At 38.1% G+C, this 11,758-nt stretch overlaps 1 protein-coding gene and 1 long non-coding RNA gene across 3 annotated transcripts; one reads left to right on the top strand and one right to left on the bottom strand.

The window, feature by feature from the left end:
- Positions 1-3,389: 3,389 nt before the first annotated feature.
- LOC112139313 lies at positions 3,390-6,219 on the bottom strand. The gene is made up of 2 exons (XR_002917966.2): positions 4,433-6,219; positions 3,390-3,679 (listed from the first exon to the last, which is right to left on the bottom strand). It is a non-coding gene; the product is annotated as an uncharacterized LOC112139313 (long non-coding RNA).
- Positions 6,220-6,449: 230 nt separating this feature from the next.
- LOC112139312 lies at positions 6,450-11,515 on the top strand. 2 transcript variants are annotated; one of them, XM_024262058.2, is made up of 9 exons: positions 6,450-8,862; positions 9,047-9,181; positions 9,353-9,487; positions 9,775-9,843; positions 10,183-10,277; positions 10,597-10,723; positions 10,922-11,039; positions 11,122-11,198; positions 11,340-11,515. In XM_024262058.2, the coding sequence occupies exons 1-9, from the start codon at positions 6,556-6,558 to the stop codon at positions 11,448-11,450; spliced, it is 3,174 nt and encodes a 1,057-aa protein (XP_024117826.2). In that variant the 5' UTR covers positions 6,450-6,555; the 3' UTR covers positions 11,451-11,515. The 2 variants fall into 2 exon arrangements, with proteins under 2 accessions (XP_024117826.2, XP_036067061.1); XM_036211168.1 differs by having other exon boundaries at positions 6,450-9,181.
- The last annotated feature ends 243 nt before the right edge of the window (positions 11,516-11,758 follow it).

The raw sequence follows: 11,758 nt of genomic DNA, 5'->3' as shown, positions 1-11,758 counted from the left end.
TATATGGAACACGGAAGGAGGGGGGCTTGCTCTGTCCAGTAATTCTTATACAGTCTATGGGAATTCCCCATATCCTGGTTACTTGAGTAAACATGAAGTCGCATCAATGTCAAGACCACCTCTAGTTGCAATACTAGTTAGTGACCACAAGATATCGCCAAACTCCCTAGTCGTGAACGGAGAGTGTCGATGTGGGTTCCTAAAACCTGTTGTTGCTTTGACTTTATTCTAAACAGATTTGAAACCACGTTTTACTTTTTTCTTGCAAAATACGAAATTTGACTCGTAAAACTTTACATTTTGTTTGTCAATTTAGTTTGTTTATCAATATAGGAAATTTGATTTCAAAACTGTGACTTATGTTCAGAACATGGTTCACAAAAATGCAGCACGTGTGGCACATACTCATGATTTATTTTGAGCTGGTCTGGTGTGTGTGTGTTTCATCAACAGGTCCCATAATATTTAAAATTTTTGAACTGACGTATGCTTGATACGAGCAGTTTTTCATCAATTGGATCATTTTTCATGGTTCAAGTGTCATGAAAACTTGTTAGATTTATTTACCCTGAGTTTGTTATTCAGTCCTGCCGGTAGATGGAGCATCCAGACAGACTCTAACGGAGAGAGCTTCTGCAGGCCTGAACACAGCGGGGGGATCAGTGGGGGCCTCCCATTGGAATGTAAGTGAGCGAGGTGTCAAATGACCGATGTCACGTGAACGCAACCCGGTTAGTAACGTGTAATTACTGCAGTGGGGATGGGAGATTTGGACTTTTGATCATTTAACCCAGTGAAGAGATGAAGTTACTCCAGAACAAAGTTGGTCTCAGTTTAGTTCCGGTTCTACGGTGAGTTCTGAAGTGTTTTCTTTCATCGGAACCGTGAACTATGGAGGAGAGTGAGCAGAACAAACCCCGGACGGAACCAGCGAGTCCGGAACTCGATCAGAAAGCCGGCTCGGTGAACCCCAGGGCGGTGTGTAACGTGTGCCGGCGTCTGTTCCGGGACCCCCGGATCCTCCCCTGTCTGCACACCTTCTGCTCCGACTGCATCGCTCAGCTCGAGCCATTCTCGGTGACCTCGCGGGGCCGCCGGGACGGTCCGGACGGGGCGGCAGCGACGGCGAACCGAGCCGCTGCTCGCGTGACGGTGCTGTGCCCGGACTGTGACTCCGAGGTGGACATCCCGCAGGCGGGACCGGGCGGGCTGAGCCCGGACCACCTGGCGCTGGACGAAGTTTTCCTGGAAACGCTGGTCTCCAACGGCCCGCTGGGCTGCGACCTCTGCGGGGAGGGGAGCGCGGCGGGCCGCTGTGAGGTGTGCAGCGTCAGCCTGTGTGAGTTCTGCTCGCAGGCGCACAGGTGAGTCTGCTCCAGGTGAGCTCTGATCACTACACTGTTATCATGAGAGATTTATGATCATTATCCATCTACTGCGAGTCTTATCCCGAGAAAAGTCAAAACAATTGGAATTTGTTTACCACCAACTTTATGGTCTAGATCACATGTGTCAAAGTCAAGGCCCGGGGGCCAGATTCGGCCCTCCGGGTAATTATATCCGTCCCTCCAGATCATTTTATTTGATTGTTACTAATCGCCCAATGTTATCTTATTAGTAAAATATTGGTAGTTATTTAAGGTTTAAGTTGATTTATTCTGGAATAATATTCCTGCATTTTTTATTATTCATAATAAGGTTAAAAAGTTACAGTTTTAAAGTTTAAAAATTGGTATTCTGCTAGCTTTTTGGACTATTTTGGAATTTACTAAGTTTTTTTTTGTTTATTTTAGAGTTTGGCTAATATTTCAGCAACATGATAACTGTTATGGCTAATTTAGGCTTTTTAAAAGAAAGTTGGCTGCACGCTGGCGCAGTGGTTAGCGCTCTCGCCTCACAGCGAGAAGGCCCCGGTTCNAATTTCTAAAACTTAAAACCAAGAGGCGTATCTCGGTTAGGGAGGTGAGTACTATGATCCAACACTGATTTTGATTCGATTGATCACATGACCTAGAAGCTATTGAGCTAAAATCAACCCCCAACACTGGCATGCAGAATGTGAAGCCAATCCGGAAGTCACAAAACGTTGCAGTACCGGCACTGACCAGAGAGGCTGGTGCTTAGAGCATAGACTTAATATATAATGGCTTAGAGTTAGCAAATTCCCATAGACTCCCATGTTAAAATCCTCATTTTCAGCCCTCTAATAAACCCCTTTAATGCCTGGTGCTTAAAGTTTTTATTTCATCAATGGCTGCATATTTGATCCATGACAACTCTGAGGGTAGTGAAATTTTTTCTAAGTTTGTAATTTTTTTTTTTTAAACGGCATTTATTTTCGCTTAATGAGGGGGCGCGGCCTTTGATTGACAGGTGACGATCGCGGTGGATTCTGGGAGCTGTGCTCCGGTGTTTTGCTGGTCTGCTACAGATTTAGCGTTAGCATGAGCGCTATATTTCGGTTTTTGTCTTGCTGCCGTGATGTAAACTGTTCTAATATGATCTCTGGGAGTCATCTGGTGTCTTTTCTCCGGTAAGTACTAAAATAATAACTTTATATTTGTTGGAAATAAATCATTAATTTTTATTATGGTTGTTTATTTTAGTTCCAGTAATTCGATTTTTAAAAATTCTCAGCAACATTAATATCTATTATGTTTAAAGTTTAAAAAAGGACGTTTTCCATATATTTTTATTGATGGTTATTTTCTTTAATCAAAAAGTTATAACATAGATATATTCAGATCTGCTACAGTAACACCAGAATCTCTTCATGTGAAGTTCAAATGTGAAGACACAAAAACTTTCAGTTAATAAGATAATATAATTTAAATACTTACTTTTTAACAAATGTGTACATTTTATATTTATCTTTGTCTTGTGATTTTAATGTATATTAAATTTTATTTTTTTGTATCTAATGTTTGTCTTGTATGTTCTTTTTCAGGTCTGCTTCTGCTGGTGAGTGGATTTATAATCCAAAACAATCCAGAATTTACATTTAAAGGCCGTAAAATTTCAATTTTAATATATGAACTTGACTCTTGCTGATGTGTCTGATTCAATAAAAATAATGTTTAACATATTTGAGTCTCTTCTGTTTATTCACTGTTTTAGCATATAGGTCAGACAAAAGGAAATGTGGGTCAAAGTCAGATCTGTACAAAATTTATTTTTTAAGCCGATGAAATGATTCAAAACATTACAAACAATAATCATTGAAAATTCAGAATTAGTTTCCCTTTATTCAAAGTAGGGGTCTCTTTACACATGTCATGGTTAGAAAGCATCATCTATGATAATACGGTCTGTTTTTAAACATTTAAAGAACCTAATAAATGATCCTAAAGAGTATATTTCTATCTACTGAAAATAAAATCAGTAATAAATGAAAGAGAAAAAAAGTTTAGTGCTGGGTTGAAGAGTGTGCAGCTGCTGGACGTTCTCTCCGATCCCCATGACAGCTCCAGACTCCAGACGTCGCCCGTTCACGTCCTCCACAGTGATGAGAGAACCAGGAGCTGCTCTTCCTTGTAGAATTAAAAATAAAAGATGTCCACCACCGTCTGCCTCAGCTGAACCAGGTGATGTGGGTCCTCGTCGAGCTCACGTCGCCGTGGTGGTTTTGTTGAACGGTCCTTCTGGTGCCAAATGGAAATGATGTCACCATTAATCCAAACTGTAATTGTAAGGAAAAGAAAATAGATTTCAATCAAAATTATTTGTACCTGTGCAGTTTTGCTAAAATGTGCTAAACACACAAAATAAAATATTTCATCTTGTTTATGCTCAAAATCCATGTGAATATCTTTAAACCAAATAATTTAAGAAAATGAGTTTATCTTTGAAAGAACATGACAGTATTTAGTTTGATTGTCAGCAGAAGAGGAGGCATCATCAGTCTGTTTAACCTCTTCAGACCTGATGTTCATCACATTCTGACTGATATTAGTTCATTCTGCTTCACTGTGACTGTGTTTCGAGGATTCACTTAAATATTAGCTCCAGCTTTAAGACGTTGACATGATTAACTTAACTAAGAAGTAAAAAGAAATGCTATCTATCTATCTATCTATCTATCTATCTATCTATCTATCTATCTATCTATCTATCTATCTATCTATCTATCTATCTATCTATCTATCTATCTAGATCATATATCAACAATTTGATTTAAAACTAGAGAAAAAATACGTTTTACACAGTCATATTACTGTTTTGGTGTATTTTTAATGTGTATATAAAGACTACAGTAACTTAAGACTAAATAACTCTTATTGAATAAGTTAGCTTAGGACCACAGAAATAACATGTTCAAACAGTGGATGTTCAGTTCGTACTAAACTCGTACCACGGGAAAATACGTTTTCATTATTGTCTAAAAGTCACTTCCACCGTTTTACAGATTGTGTGTAAAACACCAAGTACTCACCTGTAAAGATTCATGATGTACATAATCCACCGCATTTTTTTTTTTCTGGAGAATTGAAGCTGTTAGCAGTTAGCATTGAGGAGCTGCAGACGGCAGAGCTGTGGGCGTGAACTAAAAAAAACGGACGAAAAGCGGGTAAACTCGGTCCCGTTAACTCCAGCCAATATGGCTGCGGCCATAAGCTGAATATTCAGGGTTCATTTCAGGGACTGTGGAAGTCAATGGGGGATGTCAGAGATGCTGCGTCTAATTATATATTATGTCTATGGCTAAAATGCTAGTTTTGTAATTTTGATGAGATGACCACTCTTTTCGAAATCGAAAAACACAAACACGCTACAAAATATGTTTTTGTTGTCACACCTCTGCGTGCCACTGTGTGCCACGCGTCCCCTAGGTTGCCGATCTCTCAAATAGACCAATCCAAATAACAGAGACACGAGGAAGGAGACAGCAGTTGGAGCTTTTTTGGATCACAGTCTTTAGTAGCGATTTTCTTAATTGCCAAATTAAGTATGGGGCGCTTCAAAAAAGGGCAGAGACGGAGGACCACAGATATGTGGGCAAAAGCTGGCGGGAGAGAAGCCATTATTGGTTGTTTTATGTGCCATATTTTTGAGATAAATGTTCCTACAGATATTTGGGCAATAGTCACTAATGATATATTCAAAAGTAGCAACGCCATGTACACCCACTGGCTGAAAGTAATCTGGAGGGAAGACAGACGAGGAGTCCGGACAGCTGTGCTCGGTGCAGGTGAGCTAATATAAATGCGGCTGATACTTGATTTTTTTTTTTTTTTTTTTTTATGTTCGGACATTTATAATAAGACTGGTGTTACACATATTTACGTGTGACCAGCACAGAATGTGATGGAAATTCGTGTTTTGTCCTCATGTAATACGTGCAGCCAGGATCTCGTTGCTGCATTTCCGGTGTGGTGCCAAAGTAGTTATCCCCTGCCACGATTTGTGACTAGTCGCGGGAGCGCGCATAGGCTCCGTCAGCGCTGCTTTGAAACTTTAAAGCTTACAAAGGTGGCGGATCATCACAATGGCGCCTATTTTTGGGCTCTAGAGGTTGTTTGTTTGTTTGTTTGGTTGTTACCGTGTGTGTGTTTGTTTGTTTGTCTGCGTGCTTTTTTTCATTATAAAATTAGCTCTGTGTAATCTCCTACCCCGCCCCTTCGTTAAAATTCCCCAAATATTGAATTGCTTTTGTTGAGATAACTTGACTGGTGGATTTGTGTAACAGGCAGTACAAAGTCAATGGAAACAGCAGGAGAGAGACATCTTTCCTTCCCACACCCAGCACCTTTCCACGCTTTTTCACACGGATGTCCCGATTAAAAACTATCCGTTTGTCTGGCTCTTTTTGTTATCGATTCAGTGCAAATACACCATTTAGTTCATTACAATTTGAGGGTGAAATTATATATATCATTATATTTTCCATTTAATGACAAGTGTTCTCTATGAGCTGCAGAGGAAGAGAAGCAGCGAGACGACTGCTAAGGGACCGTCTACAAGCTTTAACAAAGGCCACTCTGTAAAAACAAATAAATAACGTATAAATGTCTATTTTTATGTAAGCTAGTAACAAAGACTAGTAACTTTATTTATGCTACATTAAATATCTTGGGGAAAAACATGCTTTATTATGTTGTATTATTATGCAGCAATTAATTTTAATAGATATTTAAAACATAAAAAATGTGCTCAATAGCCCCTGAAATATTAAAGCTACTGCCACAAAAACTTCTATACTAAATAATGATGAGCTCACTGTCCCACTACAACAAAGAATATGGCAAGAATTCACTTTCTTCTTTAATAGTTTTTTTGTGTTGATGTTCAAAGCTCTACTTATGTTGCTTATTTTTGCCTCGCTACTGCATAATGTCACACTGCTTGTTCCAAAAATTTTAAAATAGCAGCACCTGCCAGCTTGTTGATGCATTTTACAGGAGATATGTATAGTGTTTACTCATTAATTTCTCAGTATGGAAGCATATTGCTACCATGCTAAAAAAAAAATATTTTTTTCACATGATGTTATAACATTGTAACCTAATTACAGGTGATGCACAAGACCAGTCAAAGAAAAAGCAGGGAAAGGAAAAGATGGTCAGGAAAGATGAGTTGGATGAGAGTTTCCCTTTACACACAGAGGAAGTGCCAGAAGCAGCAGAAAAAAATCAGAGTTCAGTGGAGGCTGAAGGTGTTCAGGACAGCATTCAAAAAAACAGAGTAACAGCAGTCAAAAGTAGTCACAAAAAGACAACAGAACAGTTGAAGACGAGTCATGGAAAGCAAGATAAGGAAATGGATGAGTTGGAGGAGAGTTACCCTTTACACACAGAGGAAGTGCCAGAAGCAGCAGAAAAAAATGAGAGTTCAGTGGAGGCTGAAGGTGCACAAGATGAAGAGACTGACAACAGATATTGCATGCCAGGACGAAAGAAGTTTAAAATTTTTATTACAAGAAAGAAATGGGACAAGATAAAACCTAAACATGCCATGAATAAACTTAGACCTCCATGGACAGACACACTGTACCATGAGTTTCTGAAAGAGAATCCTTGTTGCACACTTTCATTTAAATATCAGCATGTGAAAAAAGGACACAGCCATAAAAAGAAATGTCATTATTTCATTGCAAAAGCAAGATGCACTTTTGATGGGTGTACAGCTGTCTATCATTTCTATAAGAGAAATAAGCCAAAATCAACAGATAAAAAAATTTGTTTTAAAGTTATTCGCATTGGTGTGGTTACACACAGAAAAAATCAAAGGAAATTTCGACCAGCGAAGTACCTGCGACGAGGAGAAATAGCAAAAGCTTTAACCACAGGTGTGAGTAATTTCCACTACGCCATGCTGAAAAATACACCGATGGATGAATTAAGAGCTGGCAACATAACACGCAGCATGACCAAGGATGTCTTAAAGAAAATATCCTCAGAGTTGAAGAAGAGTTCAAGGCTTCACAACGATGTAATGCTGGAACTCATGCTCACTCAAAAAGTTATTCGCGAGAGCAGCAATCGTGCATCATTTAAAGGGTATCTTCAGCACCTACAAATTGATCCTTTTGCTCTACATTTGTACACAGAGGCTGGACTTAACATTCTGTCTGAACACTTAAAAAAAACATCACCTGTCACTCTCTATCTTGATGCGACAGGAAGCGTTGTCCAGAAAATACCAGAGCAAAACAAGAAAGTTTTGTATTATGCACTAGTTTTACCTGGCATGGGAAAGGACAGCCCTCCCCTACCTGTCACAGAACTAGTGTCAAACAGCCACTCAGTTCCTGCTATATCACACTGGCTTATGGAGTTCAAAAGGAAAATTTCAAACAAAACAAAAAAACAAATAACACAAGTTGAGACAGATCACAGCTGGGCTTTGATTAACTCTGTGCTTATTTCATTCAACAGAGAAAATGTTTCTGCCTACCTTGTCAGGGCATACGAAATAGTAATGGGACAAACAACAGACATTCCAACTTTTACAGTGCTTCATCTTTGCTCTGCCCACATTTTGAAGGCTCTTTTGCAAGCACTGGGGAAGACAACCACAGACAAAGGCATAAAGGAATATGCCTTATACACCTTTGCCTACCTCCTAAACTGCACTGAAATGAAGACGGCTGTGGAAGTTTTTTATCACATGTGTGTGGTTTTTGATTCAGAGGAGGACAAAAAAGTGATGAACGATAGCAAAGCCTATCTTGATGTGTGTATTTTTGAAAACAAAGGCCTTAAGGTGGAAGAAAGTGATCAAATGATGGAGCGGGAGAAGATCTTGATGGACAAAGCAACAAACACCACCATCATTCAAAAGTCACCTTTCACAAAAGTTTTTCAACTCCAAAGAGACCAAGCAGAATGTGACATCCTTTCCGATGATGCTGTTGGCCCAAAAAACACATACCACTGTCCTGGTGTTATCGATGTGCTACTCAAGAGCTATATGGGGATCTATCCTTTATGGAGTGGGTTGCTCCTTGGGGATGTCTCACGGCACATGAAAACAGAAATTAAAAAAAGTGACAAAAAACCGAAAACAAGAGACACAAACTGCCACGTCGAGCTGTGGTTTCATTTATTAAAGCATTCCATCCTGCAAAAGAAGAGATACTTGCGACCAGCAGAGTTTGTGTCCAAAATGTATGCCTCAATGCAGGGAAGGTACATTGAGCACATCATGCAACAAAATCTTCCGGAGCACATTTTGGAAAGGCTCAATAAAAGTTCAAGCAGGTCAGATGATGACCCTGTTGAACAATGGAACAAGCGTGAGAGTTCAGCTGGACAGTCCAAATCAAAGTCCAAGTACTTTAATCCACCCAAGAAACTAAGCAAACCAAAGATCACGATAAAGACAAGAACAGTCAAAGAGGATGAGCAAGACAAAGATGCACAGGTGGGTTTTGTATATGTATTGGGATATGTTATTTATTTTTTATAATTATACTACGCACAAACAATTAACATAAATATATAATATAAATACATTTTAATAAATAAGTCTATGACACATATTTGCACCACCCTTATCAAAAAACATTAATAACATACAATTTTTAAAAAAAAATCTCAATTTGCAGTTAAAACTAATGTGGAAAAAAAAAGACTGCGAGGTGGTCGTTGCAGTGATTCCCTCACAGATGAAGGGGCAGAACATCCTCATCCACCACTCTGAGCTGTGCTCACTAAGACCACATCAGTGGTTGATGGGGGAGGTATGTATAATGCAAATATATTTTTTATACTGTCATATATGTTTTTATCTTAAGTATTATAGTATGAATTATTTGGATAATTACATAGCAAAGTTGAGTGACGTAATATTTAATTCTGCTTGAGACTGTTTACTATTATTAATCAAAAAATCTATTTTCTGGTTCTACCAGGTTATGGAGGGCCTGCTTCATGCTTTTTCCCACACATTTAGTGTGACGGACAACATCTATTTATTGAGCCACTATACAGCCGGTTGCATTCTCTTTGGTGACCGGAAAAATCTGCCTCAACAAAGTCTACGAAAGGTAAAGTTGTCTGTGTGTGTGGTGGTGGTGGTGGGGGGGGGGGGGTGCATGTGTGTAATGAGTAACACTTAAGACCATTGCACAATAGTCCTATGAATGATGTGACTGAAATATAAATGTACTCAATCCTGAGGAAAAAAATCAGTACAAAACTAAATCTGGTATGAGAGAGAAATACTTTATCATTTGGAAACCATCATTTTGTCTTAAAATTTTTATCTTTGATTTAGTAGGTATTTTCATTGATATATGAGTATGTATATATATATGTATTGATTTAATTGCAGGTCAACTTCACCAACTACGGAGCAATTTTATCTTTTGTGCTGGTCAACAGTAACCACTGGAATTTGCTGGTTTGTACATTTTTATGTTAATCTTGAATCATTGTTTTCAAAAGCATATATTCTCACAAGTAATGAGGCAAAAATATTGACAGTTGCATGCGCAATGTAGCACTTTGACTATTAGATTACCTCAGAGATGAGCGCATAGCACAGTGAAAAAGCCGAAGACAAGCACAGGGGCAGACAGGCATAAGCGACTGACAGACTTTCCTGATTAGGACCCATGCTGCTGTTTAAATTAGTTATATTACAGTCACACATATTTCCATCTCCCCACAGTACTCTCAAAACTTGTGGCGACAAATTGATTAGTTTGAGATTGTTTTGTCATGCTCTGTTTTGTCACAGTACATACATGCAGAAACCGGCACTGTGTACCTGGTGGATCCTGCTCAAAAGAGCTCTGAGCTGAAGGCCTCACAAACTGCCGCTAAAAGAATAAGGTACATTCATTTATTATTTTTATTTTATGTTACAAATGTTTATTATAACTATTTTCTTATCATGGGGCACATGTTAAGGTTCTTGTAATGATAATGGGCATAGAAAATGTTATCTGTTAAAATATGACATTCGTAAAATATTATGGATCAAATGCTTCATCCAAGATGTAAAGCCATGTGATTTATACAATTGCATTCAATGTTCAAATTTTAAACCTATGACTTAGGTGCGTGTAAAATATATCATAAAAATTAGCCATCATTTTTACATCTGCACAATGTCAATTGAAATAGTAAAATGACTAAAAAACTAATTCAGGGAGTACTTTGTGATGAGAAGAACATGCTGTGGAAAAAGCGAATGGGTGGATGTGAAATGGAAAGGAGGAGTTATGGCCCACCCCCTCCAACAAGATGGATGCAGCTGTGGAGTCATTGTTGTCAAAGTAAGCTGAAATGTGTTTGTTTTCATTATGTGATATACAAATTTTACTTGTGAAAGAGGAATTGATGTGAGTCAATATAAACATAATGTTCAAATTAGAGTTTGAATGGAATTTTTTTTTTTTACTAGTGATCATGAATCAAATGTATTATATACTATTATGTATTTGTTGTGAGTGCCTGCATTCAATATTTATTAGATGGCAAAAGCTGTAATACAGGCTTTCCCAGAAATCCCTGAGATGACCTTCAGCACATCCAAAAAGGAAATGGAGAGGGAGAGAAGAGACCTGGCTCTTTACATCCTAGAGAGTTCTGGTAAGGTCAAGATTATGCATACAATATATATATTTTCAGTAAATAAAATAAAATTTATTATTATTATTTTTGTATTTTTAAGTCTTTGATGAACAAAACAGATGCGGAATATGTGCCTCCTCCAAGCCACCCGGACAAGGAACTGCCATGATTGAATGGGTGAGTAATTACAGAACAGTTATCAGAAGTTGAATTGTTAAATAGCCAGGAAAAAAAATGTAATGATGTTTACGTGTGGAATATAGAAGTAAATCAAAACAACTAATAAGAACAAAATATATATTGTTTACATTTAAACAGATACAGTGTGATGACTGCAACAGGTGGTTCCATTGCTCCTGTCTGTCCATGGCGAGTGAGGACATAGAAGATGCCAAGTACAAGAGATGGGAATGTCTCTTATGCCAATAAGCAAATAAGGGACATGTTTATGTTATGTCTTTTTCTTCGTGGAAGAATAAAATCATATTAATGAAGCCCCACAAGTGTTGCATCATGCTACTTCACATTAAAACCTCTTGAATTCTAATGTGATTGTATGCAAATATTAGCATTTTAGGTCAACAGCTTCTTAGGTCATGTGATCGATTGACTCAAAATTGGTATTGGATAGTAGTACTCCCCTTTCTAACCGAGATACGCCTCTTGATTTTAAATTTTAAAAAATTTTAAGTTTTTTTATGAATTTTTATGTGTAAAAATGAGCATTTTAGCTCAAT

The sequence above is a fragment of the Oryzias melastigma genome, unplaced genomic scaffold (assembly GCF_002922805.2).
Source record: "Oryzias melastigma strain HK-1 unplaced genomic scaffold, ASM292280v2 sc00760, whole genome shotgun sequence".
Classification (NCBI taxonomy): domain Eukaryota; kingdom Metazoa; phylum Chordata; class Actinopteri; order Beloniformes; family Adrianichthyidae; genus Oryzias; species Oryzias melastigma.
The sequence above is the reverse complement of the archived record's forward strand: the minus strand, read 5'-3'. Positions and strand labels throughout refer to the sequence as shown.

Bases quoted from the DNA above. Each gene is read 5' to 3' on its own strand.
- LOC112139312 (XM_024262058.2), top strand. From the start codon at position 6,556: ATGGTCAGGAAAGATGAGTTGGATGAGAGTTTCCCTTTACACACAGAG. The intron at 8,863-9,046 runs GTGGGTTTTGTA...CTCAATTTGCAG, and splicing joins AGCAAGACAAAGATGCACAG to TTAAAACTAATGTGGAAAAA. The intron at 10,724-10,921 runs GTAAGCTGAAAT...AATATTTATTAG, and splicing joins GTGGAGTCATTGTTGTCAAA to ATGGCAAAAGCTGTAATACA.